We start from the raw sequence: 27,979 nt of genomic DNA, 5'->3' as shown, positions 1-27,979 counted from the left end.
TGCTTAAGTACGTGAAGAGCGAAGGCATTCCACACCCGGCTTTCCGGAGCATCCATTACCGAATGCCCTGAAGTGGACTGAGAGGAGTCAATACACATATTGAAATCTCCCATCAAAAAACCCCTTCTGCCAAGTGACATGGAGCTATGCAAAGTCGTCCAAAGATCCCGTCGGGATGCGGGGTCATTCGGAGCATAGAGGCCCAGCAACCATAAAATCTCTCCTTCAAATAAGACTTCGATTACCAGCAAGCGGCCCTGTACATCATTTTTAATAAGAACAGGCTGGTATTTCTCATGGACAATCATAAGCACACCCGAATAGTGCCTAGCATGTGTCCCTGCATAAAATAGGCGGAATCCATGGCAATCCACCACTTTTCCTGCTTCACCGTGACTCTTGTGCTCAACCGCACACAAGACATCCCACTGGTTCTCATACAAGACAGTCCACATGGCATGTTGCTTATGAAGAGAGCAAATGCCTCGCACATTCCACGTGGCTATCTTCATATATCTTCAAAAGAAGAGAATCAAGAAGGAGGCACTTGTTGCCTCGATTTCACCTTTTCCGCGAGAGCGTCCAGGATACCCTCATCCAGAAAATCAGCTAACACTGCAAACGAATTCTGGCGGCCCGCTTTAGAGGTAGATGGAATATCCACTGCCTTGGGAGTGGAACGGGGATAACGACGATCCCAAGGTGTAATCACATTACCTCTAGTATCAAACGCCAGCTTAGCAGGTGGGCCCTTTGGACCATTTGTATAAACTTTCCTTGTAGACTGATTACGAGGGGCTGAAGGAGCCATAGTACGCGCAGCCTGCTGCGAAGAGAACATTTCTTTCCTGCGCATATACGTGCGCACGGAATCCTGTGAAGCATTAGGCCCAGAATCCGCCAGCAGGCCTGCATCCAACTTTTTACCCTTTTTTGGACGTGCCTCGAGCCAATCATTGCTACGGGGATCCAAATCCAAGACCTGTTGTTTACCTTTATCCCGAACATTAGGTGGTTGGGGAGCCTCCTGTGCCGGAGCATCAAGCACCATGTCATCCTTAGGCAGCACAACATGCGCATCATCTGAAGACGGTTGCCTCTCTGGGCATTCGGCCATAAAATGCCCCAATTTACCACATGAAAAGCAATGTCCGACAAAGTTGCCCCATTTCAAGCGAAAGTGCAAAGGATGCATGCCAGAGCAATTGAGGCGAAGCCACGCAGGCCTTTTCCTAGCTGTGTCCCATAACATGCATAAACGGTTTCTATTCATAGTCCTTAGGCTTGGGGGAACCAGCACCGTTCCCACAACTGCCATCGCCTCCTTTAACAATGGCCAATAGACTACCGGACAATTTTCCACTTCCACCCATACCGGGCATTCTCGTTGAAGCAGACGCTGAAAGTCTGCCATAGGGCGCCATGACACAGCATGGACCAAGCGGCAATCAAAGAATAATGGCAACTTGGACAGGAGCTCAGCCTGATGTGTCTCTGATTTCAGCAGCACCTCATAAAAGCCGCGAGGTCCAAGAAAGATCTCCTCAACACACTCCCCTTGTAATAAATGGTGTAGCCACTGACAAATATGGGTCCACCGTGGCTTCCAGCACTTCATTAGTTCCCGAGTCAGAAAAAGCTTCATGATTATGCTGGACATAATCGCCAAGCAGAGTATTAGCAAAGTCCAGCAAATGCTCCTAGTCAATTTCCTGCGAATCCACAGGATCTGAGGCAACCTGCGCATAGGAATGTTCCAAAGGGCCCATTGTCTCATCAGAAGTATGCTTGGGGCGTTTGCCCGCAGGCGGCAGGTCAGAACCAGAAAGCATCTCCTCCGCGCACGGCACCATATCCTCCGGCTCCTCTATATCCGAATCAGGACCAAGGGCTGCCACTGTCCGGTCGATGAAATCCATATCCAGGCCAGCCATATTACTGTCCTCTCTCTCTTTCAGGGCACGCAGCCAAGGGCAACGTCGCAGGTCCGCGGAGTAGGTCAGCTAGGTCACAGGTCAACCGACGTCTCAGGTTCTCTCTCTCTCTCTCTCTCTCTCTCTCTCTCTCTCTCTCTCTCTCTCTCTCTCTCTCTCTCTCTCTGTGGAAAGGCAAGCTTGCACTGTCTCCGTGTGCAGGTCGCAGAACCCAGAGGCGTAGGCTCAGGCACAAACAAAGGATGCTGCCTCTCGCTGAGGGGAAGAAAATATCAGTTCGCCCTGCGAGACGCTGCCACAAAGGAGGTGTTACATAGGGCGAGCACCACGGCGACTGACTGGCAAGGGCGGCGTCTAACAAGCGAGGGCGGCGTCAGAGAGGCGAGGGCGGACAGGTCTGGCAGGCTATGGCGTCTATCAGGCGACAGGCCAGGCGACGGGCGTGTCTGACGGCGAACAGAACCGACGCGCAGGCCTGATGGCGAGCAGGTCGGACGACGGATAGGACGGACAGGCACCGACGGCGAGCAGAACCCCGCTGGTCTGACAATCGACAACGGGCAGGAGCGATGGCGGGCAAGGTCGACAGTCAGCCGATCGACGGCAGGGCGGGACACGCAGGCGGCGTCATCACGACCTAACTCTCTCTCTCTCTCTCTCTCTCTCTCTCTCTCTCTCTCTCTCTCTCTCTCTCTCTCTCTCTCTCTCTCTCTCTGTGCACGCACGTGTATGTGTGTGTGTGTGTGTGTGTATGGAGATGACTTGAGACAGAGATTTACCAGCTATTCTTGGGACATGATAGTAAGAGGGGTTGGAGGATATTCCAAGAAAGGAGGCCTACCACCTTAATCACAGCAGCTGAGGCATGGCATGAGCATGCTAGAACTTTGTATAATATACCAGGACAGTTAAGATCTACCACATGCAGTGACACCAGGCCAGTGAGTAGTACCCTCTTTACAAGGAAGATAGTCGTAGATGCCATTCATAGGTTGCAAACAAGGAAAGCACAAGACCATGATGGGTTAGAGCTTAGCATTTTTTGTACACTCATGATACATTGGCTCTTATATTGGCAAATATGTTGATAGGGCCATTTGTGAGGGTTTTTACTAAAAGCAGGACTGATCATACTATTGTATCAGTCTTTAAAAGTGGAGATCCTCCACTCTCTAGTAACAACTGGACCATCTTGCTCAGCCATTGTTTGGAGAAATTATATGGCTCCATTCTTTTGAGCCATAGGGCAAAGAGACACTGGCACAGAGCTATGAGGCAAGCTGGTTCCTGGAAGGACACACTACTTTGGATCATGTGCTTACAACACTCACGGCTCCCGTAGAGGAGGGGCAGGCACATAAGAAGAGAATATACCACTACTTTGTGGATTTCCACAAAGCCTTTGACACTCTACCACAAGATAGGGTCATGAGGAGGTTGCAGGACATCAAAGTCCCAAAGGAGCTGCAATGGGGGTATGCTTTATACAAGTCAGCGACCAATAGAGTGCACACAACAAGAGGCTTGTCAGACAAAATGACCAGTACTATTGGGGTGAAACACAAGGGTGCTCACTGTCACCCATTCTGTTTGAAGTTGACATTGATGAGGTGGAGAACTCATAGATAGATTAGAAGGGCCTGGTGCATGTCTTGTTGTGGTTGTAATATCAATCCTACTGTATGTAGATGACTTTGTGTTGAGCTAAGAAATGCATTCCATGCTGATTAGCCACTTAAACTGTCCCAAAACAAGCTTAATTTCATGAAAACCCTAAAACGAGGAGCGGTTCGAGAAGAGTTCAGTGAAAACCTAATTTGGGAGAGTCCATCCTCATCTATAAATAGACAGGCTGCCCCCATTCAGTCTCAATCCCTTTTGTGTAGGTTTCTCACCTGTGAGTGCAGATTTCAACCATCAGTCCACACACGTGTAGCTGTCCAGCCCTAGCACGACTGCTGCCACACCTTCATTTGCATCTAGTGTTAAATTTATTTGATAATGTAACCAGCTTTCCTTCCGTGGATGGGTGCTAAATCCCTGGTTACAACTTAATTACAGCAGCAAACAATTAATGCAAAAATCTGAAAATACAAATTTTACCTACTGATTGATCTTGGACAATGCACACCCGATTGGCCCCAAAATTGGTGCCCCTTTCGATATTTCTTTAGCTTTATTGAAGAAAAAGTTGATTTACAATGGGATTCTCCCGACCCCCTTCGCAATCCAAACTCCCCTTGCTGTCCAAAGTGACCAACAAGTCTTCAATCTATTTTGCCCCTTGATTTGGGCACTTAATTGGCATTCACCCGCTTTGATGGAGATGGAAAATGCCCCAAATTCAATTATTTGCTGGTCCCTCCACTTGAATAGGCTAAAAAACAGCTTCAACCCTGTTGAATTCAAGTCTTGGAGCTTTTAATTTCTGGCACGATTCCCGAGGCTACTGCTAAACCCTAATTTCTGCTACAAATTAGGGTTTATATTAGAGAAGTCTGAAATTTCTTAAGTGATCTCAATGCTGCAATCTTTGGAGTAAGGTTGTAGAAAGGCTGGGAAATGAGAGAGAGGGCTGAGGAGAGAGAAAATTCAGACTTACTTCGTGAAAGAACCGAAGAAAATCTGTCATTTACTATTGTTGCCCTATCTCAACAACTTGTAGATGCAAATAACTGAAGAAAAATCAGTCATTTACTACTGCTGCCCTAACAGCTTGTAGATGCTATTACCTGATGTTGATTGGTCTTCTCATGCCCCCTAGCTGCCTCAGAAGGTCCTTCAATGGCTGCAAATCAGACCAGCAACATCTCCTCCCTCTCTGTTGCAGGCTGAATACACAAAAAATGTCTCTCCAGTCTCTAAAAACATTTTTCAGTCTTGCATGGGCATTTTTGACAAGTGGCAGCCTTCCCAAATGGTTTTTCCAGCATTAGTTATAATTAAATATTAATTTTCAGTCTTTAAATACTGAAAATTAATCTAAGAATTATTTCGGTGCCTTGAAAAATAATCTGACTGGCCAATAATTAAATTGGTTGGGCAACTTCCATTCCTGAGTGTCTCTGCGCCATCTTTGACCATTAGATTGGCGTTAGGTACCATTAAACGTCACTTCTCTAGTATCACCAACTGATACTTATAGCCAAATGAATGACCTAGGCCAACAACTGACACAAGATACCACCAAGTACCTGTGTAACGTAACTTATAATAACTTTTGCATTTGGCATCCTGTGATTTTCTTGGGTCTTGGACTCGTAAATTTACTCTAACCCCAGTTACACCTCACATTTGCAACATTTACTTAACCATGTTATTAAAAGTATATTAAACGCCATACAAGATTAGATAACTAGATCAAAGGCTCCAATTTACTGTTGGGAGAGATACCACTACGATAGTTAGATCATATGTGTATTTGAGAGTGACCTTCAAAGGGCCACAATTCACATAAGAGGCAACAAAGGCTATATAGACTAGCACACAGTTTTGCCATACTAGGGGAGCTTGAGAGAGAGTGCACATGTATAATTTCAAGAGCCATGCACCAAGCTTTGGCTCTTCAATACATTGGTTGCACCGAGACTATTATATGGAGCAAAGATATGAGAACCTAGCCTTTACCACACTAGGACATAATCACTGGCCCATTTGCAGGATTGGATAGACAGGGCAAAGAGTTCTACGATGGATGGCAACCCATGGAGAGACCATTAGTCATGACGATAGCATACATGACCAAGACCAAAGAGCAAAGTTGGGCACCACACCTATGGTCATAAGGGCTCTCGACCAAGCAAGACACCCACAACTAGTGCTTGCAAATGTACACGTGACTAAGATTGCATGAAATGAGGATAGATTCACCTCCACCCTTTGATTATAACCTTGATTGTTTTCACCTGAGACTCAATCCTTCATGAGGGAACTTAGGGATTATGATGGATAGTAAGAAATTCAAAATATAGAGAACATGGTTGAGTCCAATCAAATGATTGGGTACAAATATGACACAATATCAAACACATTTTATTACACTTTTGTTGGGATGGATTCATCATATGCTCAGTACACATGGACATAAATTTCAAATGATCTAGATGTACCATTGGTCAGATCGGCACTTCATCACACCAACTACAAATTGAGATTGGAGATATGAGGGTATTGCAACAAAAGGCCACATCTACCAACTATATGTAGTGAAGGCAAAGGCAAAGGCAAAGAACCATTGCACTACAATTGCACTACATACTATGAGATCAGAGAGGCAATACCATTGCCTCTTCCTGGAGGGTTTAGACTATTACATCAAATCAAAGTGAAACCAGCCTTTCCTTTCCAAAAGGATGGTGAATGTGTCAAAAGTGGGTGCATGAATGGAAGCATAAACAGATGTTATAATAAACTGCTTAACACAAGGACACAAAAGAAAAACACAAAAGAACACTGCAAAGAAAAGAACTTAGAAGAATGCTTGAGAAATGAAATCCATATACCAAACACAAATGATGCATACAACAGTGAGTCGTTGGTTTGTAGGCACTGGCACCGGCTCCCTCGCTTCTATAGGTGATGACATAAAAGTGTGGAGGGAACCCCAAAATAAATAAGACAAAAATATGCCATAAATGGTAGTAGTCAGACATCATTTAATGCTAGCTAGCCAACATAAAATGCCCAAATGTATATCATAATGACCATAGCAAAATACCTAAAATGCCTATAAATATCATGCATAAGCTAGACTCATACATGAACTGACCAAACTACTAATACCCTCTCTCAAATCATGGGTAATCTGATACAATACAATAATACAATGAAAAAGTCTCATCATAGTCTATACAACAAAGAATCACCATACTAGAACCATTGATACCCAAGCAAAGGGTGATCAAGCCACCACTAAGGTGCCTTGGAGAGAACTTGATATTGATGTCGATAGATAGAGAAGAGTCATAACATATCTCTATGTTTGACAACAATATCTTACAGTAGCATACAAGACCATGCAGTCAAAAATGCCACTAAATATACATAACCATGGATTCCCTAGCCTTTGGTCAGACTGCCAAAGTGCCCCCTCATGTGCGCTCGGACTAGAAGCCAATCTTGCTCTCTATCAAATATCAGCCCATCATAAACTTGGATGGCAATCGTAGCATCAAGATTTGAATCTGTCAAAGTTCAGTCATTGCATCAGGGACATCCCTCTTTGGAACCTCTGCACATGTATATTTATATAGATAAGGCTCAACAACCCTATCTCACCACCCTCCTCTCACACTCTCGCTTGGGCACTGGAGAAGCATAAGGAATTGACCACATCACCTATACTAGAAAGAAAAAGGAGAGGCAGCCAAGCCCTTTCCACGATTTGAAGATGATGATTCTATATGTGCCTTGCCCTTGGTCTTGATTGGAGGATCCGAGTTGAATTCTAAGGAGGAGGATGACTCAACAGAGGAGTCCAGATCTTGCTTCTTAGTCTCTTTCTTCCTCCTCGAAGCCGCTAACTCTTTGCAATCCTTGGATAAATGTTTGGTCTTACCACGACGATAACATTAGGCCTTCGATTTCTTCTTCCTGTCACCTCTCTCTAAAGCTATAAAGGCCTCACTAGAACCACTAGACTATGATGAAAGCCTCCCCTGTAATCGCAAAAACATCTCATGTTCAAATAGCATTGAGGACATCAATAAAAAACTAATATGTATCGATGAAGTCTAAGCCCGCAAAGCATTAGCCACTCCATCAAACTCTTGAGGAAGCTTGTAGAGCAAAGTCTGTACAAGATGAGCCTCTGGAAGAGCCTACTGCATGTGCCAAAGGTGGTCCTATACCTATGCAACACAAAGTACGAAAGATTGAATAATATCCTTAGACTTGAATTTCATTTGTTGGAGTTATCCATAAAGAATGATTGTATACATAAGAAAAGGAGCCTCATACAGCATCAAAAGCTTCATCCAAATCACAGGAGAAGTTCTACAAGCAGTGACTACTAAAATAACTTTGTTAAGGATGCAATGAAGAAGGGCAAAATATACACGGGCATCATTAGTATCCCATGTAAACACAGTGTCTTCATAGTTGTCCTCATCAAATCACATGAAAGAGGATTAAGATGTTGAGAACACTCATAAGCTCAAGATACAATGTACTATAACCACTTATATACAAACCAAGCTTTCATAACAGTACTTCATGTGAGATAATCAAGGCCACGTAATTTGTCATTGGTGAAACAACAAGTTAGAGCCATCTAGAGGGGATATGAATATAAAATAAAGGAAATAAGAAGAAGAGAGAGTACCACCAATCAACAACACAAATTGCACAAAATAGATTTCATATGCAATATCAAATCACAAAATTTGTAAGAAAACATAAAGAATCAACCAAAAGAAGACAAACAAACTCGTGTCTTAATGCTGGCCAATAGAAAAAATATACAAGCTTGCATACAATAACTATTCAAAAAACTGACCATCTCATATATACATTTCTTTTCTCAATTATCCTCCCCAACATATCTCTTAAACCATCTCATATATACATTTTTTTTCTCAAAATTACATCTCATATGTATGTTTCTTTTCTCAATTATCCTCCCCAATAGGGGATTAAAGGATATCTCTTAAACCATCATTTGTTGCACTCTTCATAATATTAGATCTAGTATATCTAGCCTATATACCTTTTTGCTAAATATAATGACTCTCTCTTTTCTCTCTCACCCCTTGCCTCACCTCCACTTCCAAAAAAAAGCAACGCTTGTTAAATATTGCTTGTACGAGGGTTAGGGAAAAGGGATTATATCAATAGGATAAATGGGGGAGGGAAGGAAGGATACATAAAGTATGACAAGGATCAAGGTCATTGGATGAGGATCATTTGTGGAGAGAGAGAGAGAGAGTTGTATTAACATCTATAAAAGACCAAATTAGCCTATGAGACAAAATTGAATAGAATTGAAGTTCAAGCATCTATCATGCTCTTCAAGTAGAATAAAAATCTGTAATCTAAAAGGAAACACCAAGATAGAAATTAAAGAAATATCTAGAAATATGAAAAATACTAGGAATCTAATATAATATGAAACTGATATGGATATCAATATCACCTCAAGATATCTCTCAAAACTTTATCCAGCATGGATTGGCTAAAGGATTGAGGTAGAGTTGCTCAATGATATACCTATATCGTCTATATCCTCCAATGGTACCTTGAGTGGAGACATGGACCAATGGTCCATACCATGGGAGGAGTGCTCTACATCTCTTGGTGGCTCTGTCTGAAGTGATTCCCTGTGGTAGAATCACCAACTCATTTGAGGTAACCTTTAAGGTATCAAGTGTAGTTGCAACTCTAAAGAAATAAATAAGGATACGCTCTTGTGAATCCCCAAGATACCTCCCTAAAAATTGTAAGAAGTGATGTCGATGTCCACACAACTCCAAAATTTAATGTTGGTTGCCAACATTAAATAGCTAGACGTGATCGCGAGTATCACAGTGTGAACACAAGCAGTCGACAACCTATTAATTGTATTGCACAGCCGAAAATAACAAGCTGCTAGTGTGAACATACACCTAAACAATCTAAATATGTAATGCAAGGATACCACATTCATCAAAACACATAACATAAATCGACAACAGACAAAATGTTAGAGCTTCTAATATCCTCATTTGACTCAAAATGAGGCTCACAGGCAAGGGATGATTGGGCATGATGCAAATTTCCACTAACACACCCCCCCAAATCAAATCCTAGATGTGGCATAAGGCCAAAGAAGATGGAATGGATCCAAGGGTAGCAAAAGTGCCAGAGTTCATCAATGTAGTCCATCCATGAAGAAAGCTCCTCGCAATCTTGGGAAGTCCCCCTAGAAGACACAAAGAACTAAGGACCTTAATCCACAGCCGCAACTGCGACATCATCCCCTTCTCAAAGGGATGGACATTACTAGCTTGAACTCTACATTAGCAGCTGCTTGAATTGTATCTACCTCCTGATCTGTAATGAAAGACTCAATTTCGTGCAAGAGTCTGGACAAAATATCATCATAAGGATAAAACCACAAGAGCAGAAAGAACAGAGCCTCTAGAATGGGAACAAAGGCGAAAGCCTTCTTCCTATTATAAGCTCTATGTCTGCCACGCTTTATGGAGAAGCCTGAGTAACAACTTCAATACACTGGAGCCACTTCCCCTTCTTTAATAAAGGAGTACAAGAAGGACATGTTAAGTCTGAAAGGAGGCAATCCGTCAAAGGAGTTCATACATGCGATCAACCCGAAGATACGATACACAAGGCAGTGATCTGATGCAGGACAGGGAGGTGATGCCCCCACATCCGGACGTTATCTGAGTTTGCAGTGAAGGACTAAGCACTGTGCACCGTTATCAGCATAGATTGTGTCTCACCAGGCTGCTCTCCAAGAGTCGCTTATGCCACTGCATATGAGGAGATTTCCCAAGATTGCGAGGAGCTTTCTGCATGGAATCTTGCAATGAGGTATAAACTTTCACGAGGTCGTTTCACCTCTCCTTGTTTGAAAAAGGAGTGAGGTTTTATACCCCAAGGATTTCGTATTAATGGAATGTTAGGGTTACATCGAGTCGTACACTTGAAAGGCGCCCAACAACCAACCCTTTTGAAGTTTTAGACCAATTAATAATTTTATATTAGGGCTTCCGGTGTAATAATGATTTTATATTAGGGCTTCCGGCGAAATATGTAATCGAGGGGCACCTAAACACTTCACTACTAACTCAACACACAGTCCCGCCACAATAACCATCTCGATGACCACCCAATTGGAGCCATAATCACTTTTTTTCATTGTCCAAAGTGCTTTCATTGTTTTTATAATGCAAATTTGTATTATTTAAGAAAAGAATGAAATACTATAGCATCACTCCTGCAATATGTTACTAAACCATACCACTCCTAAACTTCTTAAGGAAGAGCTTTGTAGACCCACTACTTAGACTTTAACTATTATGTCCATCTCCAATACAATGATAGTTTCATCTAGAGGGCACCTATGATTGTTGAGGAGGACCTTGTTCTTCCTGCAATTCCATTCTAACTTGAGCTTAGCAGTGGAAATGAGACTAACCAAGTGCCAATAAGAGTCCACAAAGAGAACTAATGAAGTCATCAGGCATTTAGCAATTGTGATCTTACCTATAAGAGAGAGCAGGATAGGTGACCACTTCCCTACTTTAGCAGAAAGTTTGATAAATAACCACTGAAACCTCTAATTGAGGGTGATGCCAACCCCTATGGGAACACCCAACTCTCTCTCTCTCTCTCTCTCTCCATCCTAAAACCATATTTCAATACCAATTGCTCCAGTACCTCCATGAGAGGCGAAATAGCTCTGATTCGATCTATTTCACCCTAGAGGAAGAGAACTCCAAAAACTCTCAACATAAGTCTCCAACAAGTTATCAAATGGACTTATTTTCAACTGATACAATGGAATCATTTTCATTTGCTAAGAATTGAGCCGCATACTAGGACCCATCCAACAAAGGTAGACATCTAATAGTTCCATCTTTCACCCTTTTGTCGAGTTTCCAGAGGAGGATCTAGGAGATGATTCCACTAAAGATTGGTTCGAACCTCATAGCAAAGAGAACCCCAAGGATGAATGCCTAATTGACACAGTCATAACCCTTGTCCCAATCCATGGTGACAATAATAAAATCATATTGGAGACTTAATGCTTGGTCCATTGAGAAGACGAGGTTCAAGACCGCATTATGGATGTGATGCCCATGAATATAAGCTGAATTGCATGTGATCAAGACTTAATTGCATGTGATGAATGATTGCATCATGGATCCCTAAACTAACACATGGAGGGTAGGTGCTTTTGTTGTTGCCTGTAAGAATGGAATTGTCGACTTTGGGTTTTAGTTGCGTATAGGGTATAAAGCAAACTATCCATTTACTCTTTACTAAAGAAAAGAAATGAAGGGATGCAAGCTGATGGTAGACTTTTGTCTTTTGAAAATAAAGCCCTTGGGCTCCAAGCTTTCCTTTAGGGTAAAGATTTTATCAACTCTACCATGGGTTGATAATAGAACACTCGTCATTTAATTCAAGAATGTTATGGAGGGGAATTAGTGTTATTAAACACACATGGCTCTCAATAATGTGAAAAATAGGGGTTCAAGCCTACTTTTTCAATTGGCCTATACATTTTTTAAAGCTTGGAATTGTGATGCATTACAAGGCTCGTTTTTGGCAGAAGGGAATTCATCAAGTAGAATATTTTGCTTTTTTTGGATCTTAACAATTTGAAATTAATTTTGCCAGTAGAGAGACTTGGTGCATGTGGTCGTAATCTCAAACCTCCAAACTTTATTTATATGGTGAATATCGATCTACAGACTCTTGGTTATTCAACTATAGGCCCCTTTACCCTACCCCCACTTTTTAAATTATGTTCATTAATCAAGCCTTTATTTTTAACAATAAACTATAACTCTCTTGTTTGAGAGTGATATATGTAGGTTGATTCATTTTCTTGCCACACAACCTCTTTCAAGATATAAAGGATCAATTTCTTCTATTTTTTATTGAGGTCACAATATAACACTTAAGTTTGCCTTTAAGTCATAGTATAACTATAACCACTTTTCCCACCTACACTTAGGGCTTCTTTGCCTTCATGTACAACATGAGTTATTTGAAACATGTATATTTGATAGGTTGCACCACACATTATATGCAACACCATTTTGCTTTCAAATCATATTATAAACATTTGACCCAACTTATTAATCTAGAGATTTAGGCCCCCTCAAGTTTCCATGTAGTAGGCATTCTCCACTCTAATTTTATTCATTATAGTGCATAAAATACACATAGTTATTCTTCATAGGTCACATAATTGCATACATATTATATATCTATACTTTCCAGACTAATTCTATCAATTATATGCATGTATAAAACACATTATATTTGTGCATACTTGCTACTACATACACATTAAAATGTATCTCAAAATACCAAATTTTATTCCTAAAAAATAAGAACATGAAATGCACATGGTGAACAAGTTGGGTTTCTTTCAAGACAAGTTATTCCTTCAAAACTATACTACTATGTGTCTATGTGTTGGGGGGGGGGGGGGGGGGGGGGGGCGGGGGGGGCGGGGGGGCGCTATTATTTTTTCTTCAAAAATTGAAACGTATAAGATTATTGAAAATTTAATAAATTATCTTAACTTCCATAACTAATCCAAAGCAACACAATTTAGATTTGTCAAATGAGTTTTCTAGTAAAAATATAATATAGTATAATACCAAACTAATATTAATCCATTGAATTTTGTATATTTTCCTTAAATCATCGAGTAAAAATGTAATTTATAATTTGATTATGTGAGTAAATCAAATTTACTTGGCATAAACAAAACAGGGGGGGAGTCAATTTTGTCAAAAGTAGTCCCTAGGAATAGTATATCCATGCTTTAGTAAGCAAAGGGTCAAGCTATTACCTACATCCATACAAAAGAAGGTGAGAACCTTGCCTTCTTCTAATGTGTATTGCAGGTATTGTCATGAGACCTAGTTGTTATCCCAATCACACCTACGAAGATGTTAGGAAAACTAAACTCTTAAGGATAATAATTAACTCAAATATATAATCATACTCTAAAAAGAATTCTTAACATACCATAACAATTTCAAAATGTTTAATATTACACCACTAGGCTTATGAAGTGTTAATATATTTTCCTCTAAGCCATTAACCATGATGAGTGTGTGTACTTTTCTCAAGAAAACACACACCTCCTTCTATGCAATTGACCAACGTGACCTAAAACACAAAAGCTAGTATTCCTCATGTGTGTAAGAATGAATTTGAGCTTCCAATAGCTCATTAAGAACTTCAACATGAGAGAAGTGTGCATGAAGGTGACTCATGCCATCATAATCAAACTCATGTCTTTGGCATTTTACTAATGTCTCTAGGTTAACATCATTAAGTCTAAGTAGAGCTCAGTTACCTGAAAGGGTTTATATACATGTGTAGTCTAAGGATATAAATTTTGGGGGAAAGACTTATAATTAGCTAAGTTTCTAAAAAATATAATGTTTTCTACTAGATTCACTTTAAATAGTTTTATTAATACAAGAAGAGATATGCATAGATGTTTAAGACACCACATGCTTGGCTATCATACTACCCTGCTAGCCATCCAAGGCATTTGATAAACATACGGGCTATGTTTTAGTATCACATCCATAGCAAAACAACCCCTCGCTCTAAAGAGCTTTGCCCTACAAAAGGTAAGCTGTGTTTGAGTGTACCACATCCATTGGCTAATCCACTCACTTTAAATGTGACTATTATCAACATTCTTCCCATTGTCTAGTTATCAATCGGCAATCCATTTTGCCTATGCTGGCAAGGATGCTTAGACTTGTGTATGACCTTCAAACAGACTGCACTTGTTTTCATGGACCATAAAAATCTATGAGGCATACAATACGAGAAGATAACAAGCCTGACAATTGCTTCTTGATGAAAGACTCACATAGAATCAATATTGCCTCCCTACAATCAAGCAAGATGATTGATATCTTAATTGACACTTTATGCTATGGCATTAAGATTTGACAATGCCAATAGTTAACTAGAATGTGTAAGGGAGATCTTGATAATACATCTAGATTACTTAGAATCACAATTTAAATTTGAACTTGATAATACTAAGGTGAAAGCATGTGGGACTACCATTTTCCATCCCATTTGGTACTACAAAACCCATATAAATTATGGACCATAGCATTAAAACGAATCAACATGCCACAGTTTAGTCATGTGTGTATTATCATGGGAACCACAATCAAGAGAGAAATGAGGGCACCTCTAATGAACTCATTTATTAAGTAATTCACCCATTTCTAACTCATGGTTGTGAGGGACCCATTCATGGTTTTGGCATTGAAATAAGCATAATATTTTTCATGAGCTTTTTACTAATTAGCTAAAAGATACAATATGCTGATCGAGTAATAATTTTAAGCGTAAGCTTAAATGTGGAGAAAATGCACAAAAAATGAATGGAATAGGTAGAAGTTGAATAAGGTTGGTGTGATTAATGAAATATAAACATTGTGCCCTTATCTAAATACTATTGGCTTACAAAATCATAATACTACCCAATCATTTTATGCAAACTCCATTTAACAAAGGACAAGGTGATGTAATCATAAGAACTTCCCAATGTATTGATAAGGTAGTATAATTTGGTATTATACTACCCCATTGATCTATGCAATCACTGTTCAACAAAGTATTGCATGGTTTTGCCAAGGTAATAGTAGAGACTATGTTTCAAGGCTAAATGAAAGTTAAAGAATTATATATAGTAATTCATTAAAGTTGTCTAAATGGTATGGAAAACATTTACTCCATTAGCAATGGTAATAGGCACTCTAGTCCATTTCAAGCAAATTAGGCATCATGTAATACAATATCTTAATATTTGGAAACATCTTGAAGAATGAAACTAAATTAATTCAAAAGATACTCTTGGCATAACCAATGCTTAACTTTTATTGTAATAGTTGAATTGTACAAGATATGAGTACCCTATAAATATGTTGCATTATATCTTAAGTATTTAGTTTGGAAAAGCTAAAAAGCTTATCCCACAAGGTGTGTGTGTGTGTGTGTGCACATGCAAGTGGTAGGTATATGCATGCATGCTTGTGACTATGTGTAATTACATTGTTACCATGGTATTAAGAAGTTACAAAAGTGTGTGTAGTGAATAAAAATGAGTAGATATAAAAGAGACATGATGTAGGTAGAGACATTATAAATGAGCTTTGAAGTCACAAACTTAAAAAAGTAGATGAGTGAGAGAGAGAGAGAGAGAGAGAGAGAGAGAGAGAGAGAGAGAGAGAGAGAGAGTGTGTGTGTGTGTGTGTGTGTGTGTGTGTGAGTGAGTGAGTGAGTGAGAGAGAGAGAGAGAGAGAGAGAGAGAGAGAGTGTGTGTGTGTGTGTGTGTGTGTGTGTGTGTGTGTGTGAGTGAGTGAGTGAGTGAGTGAGAGAGAGAGAGAGAGAGAGAGAGAGAGAGAGAGAGAGAGAGAGAGAGAGAGAGAGAGAGAGAGAGAGAGAGAGAGAGAGAGAGAGAGAGAGAGTGAGTGAGTGAGTGAGTGAGTGAGTGAGTGAGAGAGAGAGAGAGAGAGAGAGAGAGAGAGAGAGAGAGAGAGAGAGAGAGAGAGTGTGTGTGTGTGAGAGAGAGAGAGATGTATTCACTTTTATAAAAGGCCAAATTTGACCTATGAGACAATAATAAATACATATGAAGATCAATGAATTGTCATGTTTCCTAAATAGAATCAAGAAATCATAAGCTAAAAGGAAACATCTAACTAGAAAATGATAAATAACTAGAATATTAAGCAAAACACTAGAGATCTAATACAAATTTGGGCCTATATGGAGATCACTATCATCCCAATATATTTCTCATACATCTATCTAACATGGATAGGTCGGAGTGTCAATGTAGGGTTGATAGATGATGTGCCATTATCGTCTAGATCCCTCAACGGTGCCTCAAGTGGGCACGTGGACCAGTGGACCATGGGTGACATGCTCTGAATCTATCAATGGCTTTGTCTAGGGTGACTCCCTATATATGTTTTCAAGTATCAAGTAGTGTAGCTGTAGCTTTGAAGAAGTCAATAAGAGTGCCCTACTATGGATCCCAATATACCTCCCTCAAGAGTGTAAGAGGTAATCTCTATTATAATGATGCATCTACAAAAGGAAGAGTGCAAGGCAACTTTGATTTGGGAAGTCCATCACCCTAGATAGTGGTTCAAATCCCTCTTGAAATAGACAATGGAATTGTATTGTAGAGGTGGAAGGTGATCCATATGGAGCCTATGTAGTTGTAATAATGTGTTTATCAAAGCATATCAACACTTAATGTCACCTTGAATGCCATTTGTTTTTAGTCTAAGCATACCAAGACTTAGTCACCTTGCAATGCTAGTTGTTTAGATGACTTTAAAGCAAGTCTAGAGTATCTATCCATCAAGAGGCAACAAAGCTTGTGCATAAAAACCACTATCTAGAAAAGAACCTCATCCACAACAGGTGGTGCTCCTATCTTTGCTTTGGCTATCTCATGTGGCATTGAGGACTTACTCTAGATCCATCAAGAGAGTGTCATCATTAGAGGCCCCTTCATGTATTCCCATACATCATACACCTCCCCTCTACATGTAGTGACTGCTCTCTATAGTTGTCCTCCTATTGTAGAGACTTGATTCCTAAACAGGAGCTTCAAGAAATTCTAGTGTAATCAATGTGTCCAAGAGTTAGAGCTTTATCCCAGACTTCTAGAAGTGTAAATGCACATATTGGTTCTCCATGGCTCCTAATGCTACATAGCCTCGAGCTAGTATGTTCTAGTTATGGTCTCATCATAGTAAATCTTAGACCTTGTGAAAGTAATCCCTTGATAGACGTATCTTTGTACCAACTCCACTATCTCCCCATCATATGTAAATTGAGATATTGGTAATCTAATCCATTGGGTGGAGGTGTTACAAACCATGACTTTGGTCTTCTCAAGGTTCATTATTGTTAGTATCTCTCATGGAAAAAGGTATATAGTGTATATATCTAAGATAAGCACAATATCATTTGTATATAGTAGTAGAAGTATTAGGACTTCCCTAAGGCTAGGTCTTGTTGGGATAAAGGCCTCATAAATGCCAAAGGCCAAAGGCCAACTGGACACTTCTTATGTGCGTACACACTATACAATAATATATAAGTGAAAATAACAAAGAATAAGGTCATTCGTTCATTTTAAATCAAGAAAATCCTCTTATTTTCTCTCTTTAGCTCTCTCATCCTCTTTCACTCTTCCATTGCTCACACTCCGTATTCCTCTATTATAATCCTCTCAACTAGTATTAGAGATAAAGTCATGGAGGCTAGTGGTTGAAGTGAGGAGCGTAAGAAACAAATATTTGTCATGAAAATCAAATACTCGAGCTTCTTCTTTGACATTTATAAATTTTTCCTACATCTTCATAGAGGTACTATTCTCTTTACCAAGCTCTATATAGGTACATCAAATTGGAAAACCATTGAGGCTCAATTTGGGAGCTAGATTAGCCCATTTTGGGCATTGTTTGGGCATTTGGCAATTGTTGTTTTCAACCCAAATAGCTTTATTTTAGATACTTAGAGACATTGAGTAGCATTGAAGCTTTCCAAGAGAAGAGGAATCTTCATTGTCTTTCATTTTCCTCCTCTCAAATGTACATGCAGTAGAGGAGAAAGTGAAAAATAAATTTTATAAATTCACTTTGGAAGCAATTCTATCTATTTTCACTGAATACAAATCATATTGTAGAAGTTGTAAAAACTATGATATTTTTACAACACTTAAGTATTTTGGACATAACTTTTGCATCCACTATCCAATTGAGGTAATTTATAGCTCAAAATGAAAAGTGCAACAAGAGCTATAGATGTATGCGATCATGCAGTTGATTTTATATAGGTTCTAGTTATTTGTTTCACATAAAACATAATTGTTTTTGTTTGGACGATTTTGGATAGCACCTTGAAATTTGCTTGTTGTTGTAGATGGATTATCTAACCATTTGAGATAAATATGAATTTTAAAAAACTTATTTAGCAAGGAATCAGTAAATAAACTATTATTTCATCCTTAGTATCAAAGTTGAACAATTTATGAATGCATAATCAAATGATATCATTGGCAAATTGTACGCCATGTGCATGGAATGCATGCTCTTAGCTCTTCTTGAGCAAGAAAATTAGAAATGGTGATGTTTTGGATGTTATGTATGTGCAACAATAAAACAAGTGAAGTTTGATGCACTTTTTAGTTGCTTGGTGTGCATTTGTCTTTGTTTAGCTTTGCGAAGCACTTAGATTGTAATCAATTTGTCTCTTTTAACTTGAGGCTAAGCATACTTTGGATATTTTGGTATATATGATATATTATAGCCATTATGGATTCTTCATCCATTGTTAAAAATTCATAATTTAATATTGAAAATTTAGATGGCACCAAATTTTCTTATTGGAAAAAACACATGTATGATGTATTGGTTTAGAAAAAGTTGATAAAGTCAATCAAATGTAATGGGTTCAAGCCCATGGGCAAGAATGTTTTTGTACAAGAAAAAATGGATGAGTTGTCCTATTCTAATATTATGAAGATGCTTTCAAAGTATGTTTATTTTATTCTAAAATAGACGATAGATATCTACGGTGTATAAGAAAGAAAGTGTTGTTTTGTAGATTTATTGGATTAAAAAGCTCATTGATCTCCACAAGGAGGAGGAAACTTCCTTATCTAAGCATCTTAATGAGTTAAATATTATTTTCAGCCATTTTACATCTCAAAAGATCATATTTCACGACTCAATTAAGATTATGCTCTTGTTGATCACCTTGTCAGAGAGGGGTCAGAGAGTTGGGATATTTTCAACACAACCATTAGTACATCTACACTTGAAAGTGGTCTTACACATGCTAATGTTGAGAGCAATTGAGAAGGTGAATAAAAAGAACAATGCATGGTCAAGGAGCTTCAATGCACTCCTTATAAGGAAGGTCAAATGCCAAGGGGAAATCTCATAACAGAGGCAAAATATTAAGTCAGTCTCATACCAAAGGATATGAAATGCTTTTTTTGCAATAAGGAGAGGCATATAAAGAAGATTTGCTATAAAGCTTAGGTGAGAGGATATCAATAAGGTCATCAAGATGAATATTATTCAACTACATACAATTAAAACCTAGTGGTGCCTACCTAGGACTTAGGGACAAATGGCTTTCTATTGAAAGCGGCTTCTATATTCTACCCCCATTGGTTTTGTGTTTCCGGTTGAGATACACACTTGTCCTTGGGTACAATGTACCACTGGTCAACTTTGCACATCCTTACCAGTTATGGACAAAGAGAGGTTGCTATGGAGCAAATCCCATTCTCTAAAAGAGCCAAATTTTGGTACACGAGATGGCATGGGGCATGGAAGAAATGATGGCAAGGGGATTGACCCCCATGGTCAAAAGTTGATGGGGAGAGAGAGAGAGAGAGAGAGAGAGAGAGAGAGAGAGAGAGAGAGAGAGAGAGAGAGAGAGAGAGAGAGAGAGAGAGAGAGAGAGAGAGAGAGAAATGAAATTTTGCGTGTAGGAACAATCTCAAAATGCCTTAAGTCAGATCCCATATCCTAGTTTTGCACCCTTATGGGCTAAAGCTTGAAAATTTGGAAATGATTGCACTATTCATTATACCACCATAAAAGCAATAAACTAGTTGGTGCAATGTATTCTTTATTTTAGACCACCTCCTAGGTTCTTCTCTTTTATTTGTCCTTTGTGGAGGTAGTTCCATGCACACACAATACCAATTATAGAAGAATGAAGAGCAAGAGAGATAACGGTGAGAGTTTTAGCACAATAGGAACAATCTCAAAATGCCAATTTTGAAATTCTATGTTTTGAACCCTTCAAGAAATGTGTTGGAGAGAGAGAGAGAGAGAGAGAGAGAGAGAGAGAGAGAGAGAGAGAGAGAGAGAGAGAGAACAATCATTGCTTTAAAAAAGAAAAAGAGCTCTACGTAATGAAAATCGGACAAGTCTATACACTTAAAGCATTCCTCTTTGGGTAGGCCCAAAAGCTACTACTTGAAATAATTCTCTTACATTAATGAAACTAAAATAAGAGTTGATTTCAAGGGCCAAATTGTGTTTCTCAAAGTCACTAAAAATATTTGCATGGGTTTTCTTTGTGTTTTGCATGATTGGTGAGGAAAAAGAGCCAAGTTTTAAATTAAAATATCGTCTTAAATCCAAGTTGTGTCCTTTTGTTTTAGATTTTATGAATGTAACAATTGGTATAATTTTTCTAAATTGGTATCTAACTTAGCCTTATACATGTCCTTAATTATCTCTTCATTTTCTTTTCTAGGAGCGTGAAAATATTAGACAACCTTATGTCATGGCTATCAATGCCTTGGAGAATGATCTTGCAAAGTATTGCCATCCTTGAAGGGAAACCATGGAGATAGTTAATGAAGTTCTCTATTCTATATACTATTATACTAAGCATTTTATTTATGTTCAAGCTTGAGAAACAACTTGAGTTTGTTTGATAGCTCAAGGACCTACGGCAATAAAAATTGCTTTGGAACATGTTGCCATTTTTATTTAATAATAGATCATGGAACTTGGTTAACAAATCAAGTCATGCTACCATTTACCTTTGACAATACTCTCCCTTCGAATAATTAGTGATGCTAGGATTAAAAAAAGTTAGTATACCTCCAAGGCAACCAATCTAAAACATTCCTAACCTTGGATGCACCAACTCTAGGTTTGTGCTAAAAAAAAGGAATTTTCTTGAGACTTCTATATTCTGGTTAAATGGTTTCTAAATGTTTCACTCAAATATCTTGAGCTAATTTTTTGGGAGATAGTTCTTCTAGATTGCCCCATGATACATATACTTATGTCCTGCTTCTTTTTTTTGGGGAGGATTACCATAGAGTCCTTTTGAGGAATCATATATTTATTGATGAGCCCATAGAACTAGAGCATGTATAAGTGCTAGTAAGGGTAAGTTAGGGCTTTACTTATAGCCGCGATGATCCTTTTTCTAGGCTCTAATACCAATCAACACAAAGTCTTATACTTGTTGGGCTTGTGATACAAAATAACTTGATTGGAGACCTTGTGATGGTTTCAATTTCTCAAGGGACTTGTCACATTAGCAAAATATTTGGATTGTGATATTGACATTAATATCACCTCATTGATCACTAAATAGCCACTTCTTTCCTAGAGTAATGGTGGAAACTTGGTTCTTTTGTTTTTCTTAAATGCGAAAAGTATATTAGATAAGGTATTTACATCATACAAAAGGGAGACAAGGCAAATTGAGATGAGGCAAACTTGGTTCTTTTGTTGACCGAATGGTATTTTGCTTCATTTTGTGCCATACATATCTTACATTGCCTAGGTGATGCCTACTCATTAGGGACTTCCTTTGGCCAAGGAAATACTACATCTAACAAAGGCAAAGGGCGCCTCAAATGACATCATTCAATCTAAATTGAAAGCATGGCTTGGGGAAGTGTTTGATTAGGAGTATTAAACTAGAGTCTTGCTATCTTGATTATCAAATGTCTTCATCATACTAGTAAGAATTGTTGTAAGAGATTATTGCATTGGATATTGGTAGATGCCATAATATACTTGGAAACTTGTATAACCCTTGGAAGTTGAGGATATGTTGGATTTTTAATCAAAACAGGGCAAAACATTTGGGGGTAAACTTTGAGATCATATACTTACCAATTGTTATTTAAGATTGAGATGATTTCTACTATTCTTTATGAAAGACCTATGGGTTCAATTGAAGGGAGGAAGACATTGTTTCTTCTCTTTAACGAAAAGGCACACTTTAGGTAAGAGGATTTATCTTCTTTGTAGGAGATGTTGTTTAGAGGTAATGAAAAAAGTTGGTGAACAATGGTCCTTTATGGATCTCCCATTGAATTATCAGAGATTGAACTATAGTGACTTGGGGTAGACAAATGATAATATGAAGGATTTTGTAAAGAGAGTTGGAGGATAGTCATAAACTCATTAGGTTACATGGACTTGTTCTTTATTTTGTTGTGGTTGTAGCCTCCTACAAAGAGAGATCTTTCACCTTTTTCCAATTAAAAAAAATGGAAAACTTTTGATATAGGAGAATGATGTGCAAGAGTGTTCAAAATTTATTTCTCTTGGGGTAAAAAAAAAAAAGTAAGTATTGGAAAGAAATGCCATCACTCCTATAAAAAAGGCAATGAACTATTTGACATAGTAATGCCATCACTCCTATAAAGAAGGCAATGAACTATTTGACATACTTTAAGATTCCTATAAATGGGAATGTCTTTAACCTAGGAAATATGGGGAACAACTCTTAAAATGAACTTTACAAGCAAAAGAAATACAAAATTGTATGATAGCGTGTAACTTAACTTTCACTATTTATAGGTACAAGAAACATAGATGCCAACAATTTTGGTGATATTTTATCTTAGGAGAAATGGTAGGGATCTTTTTAAACATTCCCTTAAAAATTAGCCATTTTTCAATAATCTTTTAAAGGCCATAAATTTTTGCATCCATGTTTGATTGCATCCATTTCTCTTGAAATGTAGCCTAATTTGAGACAAACTTAAAAACTTTAAGAGAAGCATACCATTGTTATTCATGATATGGAACTTGGTAATTTCTATGACACTCTATGTATGCATGGCATGAAGTTGTGATTGTTTTATCTAATTGGAAAACTATTGTAATTTATACCATTAAAGGTTAATTTAAAAGAAGATGGATTTTCATCTTGGGAAGATGTTTCTTCCTCTTCCTCTTATGTCATACCATTTGCTACTAACTTCTATCCATTCACTAGTTGAACAAAATGATGCATCCTCCTCTTTGCTATAAACAATAGCATTGCTTCCGTATAAGAGCAAGCATTGGTTTCACCAGTCCTTAGCTTTAAACTTTTCATAAGTTTGCCATTAGCATCATCTTTCTACAACTAGGAATTTTCCTTTGGAATTGTGAAGGTTGGCTTTCTAAAATGTTGGAACTTTGTAAGTAACAATCCTACACTAAAATGACCACCTCACCAGGTATCAACGTGCTCATTTATCAACTTAGCTTTGCTTTGCTTTCTTTTGGTTTTGTTATTTCTTATTGAGTTCATGGCTAGTAAATAATTACCTACACGTACATCCTTATGCTCTTTTAAATACTAATGTACCTCTATAGATCAAATCCTTCGTGAAGTTTCATCCTTCTTAACTTACAAGAATTTGGCTATCTATAATGGATGAACCATCTATGAGATGCCCCCTCCTTGGTCCTAAAGGGATCCTTGAGTAGTCAACCAAAACTTATACTTTTAAGACTAGCACCATCCAATCCCTATTCTAGAAATAGTGGACTTCATTGGTTTAGGGAGTTTTGAGTCTACTTCAAAGAAAATATCGAGAGAATCATAGCAATAATAGTTTAAGGCCCATCTAAGGTGGCCACTTAGCAAGCAATTAGAGATGGAGTAACTAACATTAGAGAGAATCATAGTGATCATAGTCTTAGCAAGCAATTAGAGATGAAGTAACCAACATTATCCTCGCTTTTAAGAGAGTGCAAAATGAGGGAAGTGAGATTGACCCCTCTATTGTAGCATGGTTACACCTTTGGTTCCCTAACCTATTGACGATGGTTTAATGGTAATGGCTCTTCCTATTTTTTCTAGTATGGAAAGCTACCCAACTTATTAGGTCCACATGTCCATTGAATTCAATCATCAATATAGAATTCTCCCACTTTCAGTACATTCATCCAAATGTTTTATAGTTTTTGAGAAGCTTATGCTACCATGTTGTGAGACATATCAACGCAAATTCCTTTCATAACTTGTTAAACAAGGTTTCTTTACACATCTTTAGCACATAACAAACAATTCACAAGACATTGTATTTATTTGAAGTATATGCATTTACACACTTCCATAAGAGTAAAAAAACTATCCAACAAAACCTATCATCCTAGGATGGGCCCTTTCAACTTTGTAAGGGCATTTATAGCTACAAGGGGATTTACTTGTTGAGAGTCCCATTAAGCTTCATACACCTCTAGAAGCATCCCACATCATGCGTGTCACTAAATTGATTGCTTATTACGCATTCTCTATTTAATAAATTCATGTCAATAAATTAATGACTCACTTTTCTTTAAGTGTTGTTGATGATCTAGCATGGCCATGAGACCATTTAGAGACCAGCATTCCTAGTGCATCACTTAATGGGGTGATCAGAGCACTGTGACAAGGATATCTGGTACAGGCAGTACAAGTTATGAAGGGGGAAAGAAGTGCATGCCAAGTGTAAGAGTGTACACAAGAACCAAGGAGTTACACATAAATGAAGATGGATTGAGTTCTAAGAAGAGGAAGTGCAGTAGCATTGAATTATGTATTTATGTGTGCATCTAGGGACGCCTAGGAATGTTTTACTTGTGTGTAATGAGCATTGCATTCGTTTGGGGTCATCCTCTCCCTTACAAGTCAAGGTTTAAGGTATTTTCTTTCATTAAGAAAGACGAGAGAGGGAATTCTCTCACTAAGAACGACGAGAGAACGTGATCCTCTAGAAGTGAGGAGAGAAGTGATTTTCTCTTTCTAAGGTCTAAAATGACGCAAGTTTTTGTGTGGAATTCAATCTTAAGGTTGTGGCCCAAGGAAATCTAATGAACTCTCCTTATCTATGACTCAAAGTAGTTGCATGGACCACAAGTTAAGAGTACAGTTTAAAAAGCTGTCTTTTTTTTTGGAAAATCCATTTTTAAAATATATTGCAATAGAAAAACGATCTCTAAAAACGGGCTGCAAGGGTTATCGAAAACAGCGAGATCTACAACTTTCGTGTTTGACGTTTTTTCATCCAAACAATGCACAAAGAGATATCTCGAAATTAGTGCTATAGAGTGGAACAACCACATCTTGCATGAAGAACAACTCAACTCTCTCTCCAAGAAGAGAAGCTATTGAAACCCTATGAAAGAGGAGGCTCTCTTTGGGTGTAAGGGAGGGGTGAAGGAAGCATCACTTTGCATGTATCCAAGAGGGAAGAGAAGGTGCAAGTGCTGCGGAAGCCCTGCTGAAATCAAGTACTACGGAAGCTCTGCTGAAATCAAGTTCCAAGAGGAGAAGAGAAGGTGCAAGTGCTGCGGAAGCCTTGCTGAAATCAAGTGCTGCGAAAGCTCTGCTGAAATCGAGTTCCAAGAGGAGAAGAGAAGGTGCAAGTGCTGCGGAAGCTCTGTTGAAATCAAGCGCCAAGAGGATAGCCCTACACATATTGTGTAGGAGAGGAGGAGACTCAAGAAGGATCAAAAGTTGCCAACTTCCAAGTTGTGCAAGTGTTAGCCGGTTGTATACCGTGCAAGGAATCGTGATCTTGTTTCCAAGATCTACAAGTAAGAACTGGCTTATGTGTAACAGAAGAGCTTGCTCCTTGTCAATAATATAACTCCACAAGGGGGGGGACTGGCCCATCTTTTAGTCCCTAGTGTGTTGCCAATTTCTCTACCTCTCTCTCTACATCTTTCTTTTCTCTCATCTATTCTCCCTCTGTGCCAACATAATATTCGCCATATATATATTTTTAAGTATATTAGAAAGTCGAGCATGTATATCGAATTTTATAATAATGGGGGCACTATTGCTTGGTCCTTAGCCGTACAAGTTACTCAAGTAGCCTCTTTATTACCTCACCTTGTAAGGTGGAGCAACCTCTAGAGCCATCCCACATCATGGGGGCACTACTACTCGGCCCTTTGCCATACAAGTTACTCAAGTAGCCTCTTTATTACCTCACCTTTCAAGGTGGAGTAGCTTATCCTAAATGTATCCCTTAAGATGATCAAGACTCATTAGCTAGGGCATTCAAACAACCACTTGATTTGCACCTATCTATAGCTACATTGATCATAGTAAGGCTTATATTGTGCATCTCAAGGACATTCTTACTGGCATATTTGCTTTGGAGAGAATAGGATTAACAAAATAGTCAAAAAAGAAAGGTAAGTTTGCTTTGGAAAGCACAAATGCATGCAGTCCTTTCTCTGCACGTAGGGGAAAAGGGTAGGAGAGGAGAAATAGGATTTTTCAAGTGCATAGCCCAAGGCTCAAAGAACCAATGATGGGAGAGAATTGGAAGTAGATACACATGCATCATAGGAAAAGAAGAAGAGGGTCAATGTCAAGATTGTGTCTAAAGCTCTCTTTTTAGACATGTAGAAGATCAATAATACAAAGAAACAAGCTATTGTGGAAGCAAGTAAGAAGGTCCATAAGGTAAGACCTTACTTGTGGAGTCCATTTCTACTAGGTATATTATGATCTCTCCATTGCAAGTATTTTCTTATACTTCATGGGAAAAGTCCCATATGATGAAGAGTTCAATTTTATTGGGGGTTAAAGGTTGCTTGTGCCTAGCCACCTATATTTATATTGTACTCAGTACCTACACACTTGCACATTGCAAATGGTGATCGCCCATCAGTATCATCTTTATTATTTATTATTTACTATGGAATAATAACGGGAAGGCATGTCACACATTGTTATTCTTGGAGTTTCCACACATTGGTCTTGCTCTCTTGAGTTCAAATCCATAGCCATAGCTTTGGCTTTCGCTTGTGCTCTTCTCACTCTCACTCTTGCTCATCCATTCAATTGGTATCAAAGAAAGCATTGAAGGAGCTTCAATGGTTTTGCTTTAGCCAAGGATAGAAAGCTTCAACTGAGCTTCTATGGTAGCAACAATTTCTTCATCCATTTGAGGTATGCATTAGCTCCCCCATCTTTCCAACTTTCTTCTTAGCTTCTAGGAGACCTTTGATTAGTGCTAGAGCATGCAAATGTATCAACTATAGTAAGAAAATAGCCAAAAGCAACCCTTGCAATTTTTGGCACATTTTTAGGGTACTTCCTTACTAATCCTGCATTTAATAGTTGCTCCAGCCTCCTTTTCTAGTTGTTTGCCTAGCTGTTGGCATTCTTTTTGGCATACTAGACTTCATCTTGGGCATTATTCAGCATCATTCATTGATTGACATTTGTGGATAGGTTGGCTATTTAGTTTGGAATCGCAAACATTTGAATATTAATGCTTCTTTGATGCTTATTCATTGAAGGTTTAATGCTAGGATGATGTATTAATGCTTGGGGATGCTCTACATATTGATTAGAGCTCATTTTGCTTAGCCATTGGAAAGGTTTGTTGCTATCATAAACAATGGATATCAAGCATATGTCTTGAATATCAATAAAGTCTATGCTTTTATGCTACTCATGAATGCTCTTGGATCACATTTTTGCTTACAATTACTGGTTATGTTGGATATGCTCGTCTTTAAGCT

The 27,979-nt window shown here is 38.6% G+C and overlaps 1 protein-coding gene across 2 annotated transcripts in view; it reads left to right on the top strand.

Moving 5' to 3' along the window:
• LOC148022862 (polyamine oxidase 7-like) overlaps positions 1-21,231 on the top strand; it is a 65,089-nt gene extending 43,858 nt beyond the window's left edge. Inside the window, exon 11 of one of the 2 annotated variants that reach the window (XM_087695782.1) lies at positions 20,961-21,231. In XM_087695782.1, the coding sequence (XP_087551908.1) occupies positions 20,961-21,041 (81 nt within the window). In that variant the 3' untranslated portion in view covers positions 21,042-21,231. Of the gene's footprint in view, positions 1-12,278; positions 12,511-20,960 lie in introns of those variants that run through there. The other variant, XM_087695783.1, reaches the window with a different exon arrangement.
• Positions 21,232-27,979: the final 6,748 nt, after the last annotated feature.

Source organism: Lygodium microphyllum, chromosome 16, assembly GCF_053477565.2.
Source record: "Lygodium microphyllum isolate KBCC chromosome 16, Lygodium_microphyllum_v1.1.10, whole genome shotgun sequence".
In the NCBI taxonomy this organism is placed as follows: domain Eukaryota; kingdom Viridiplantae; phylum Streptophyta; class Polypodiopsida; order Schizaeales; family Lygodiaceae; genus Lygodium; species Lygodium microphyllum.
This window is presented reverse-complemented; position numbering and strand designations above follow the sequence as displayed.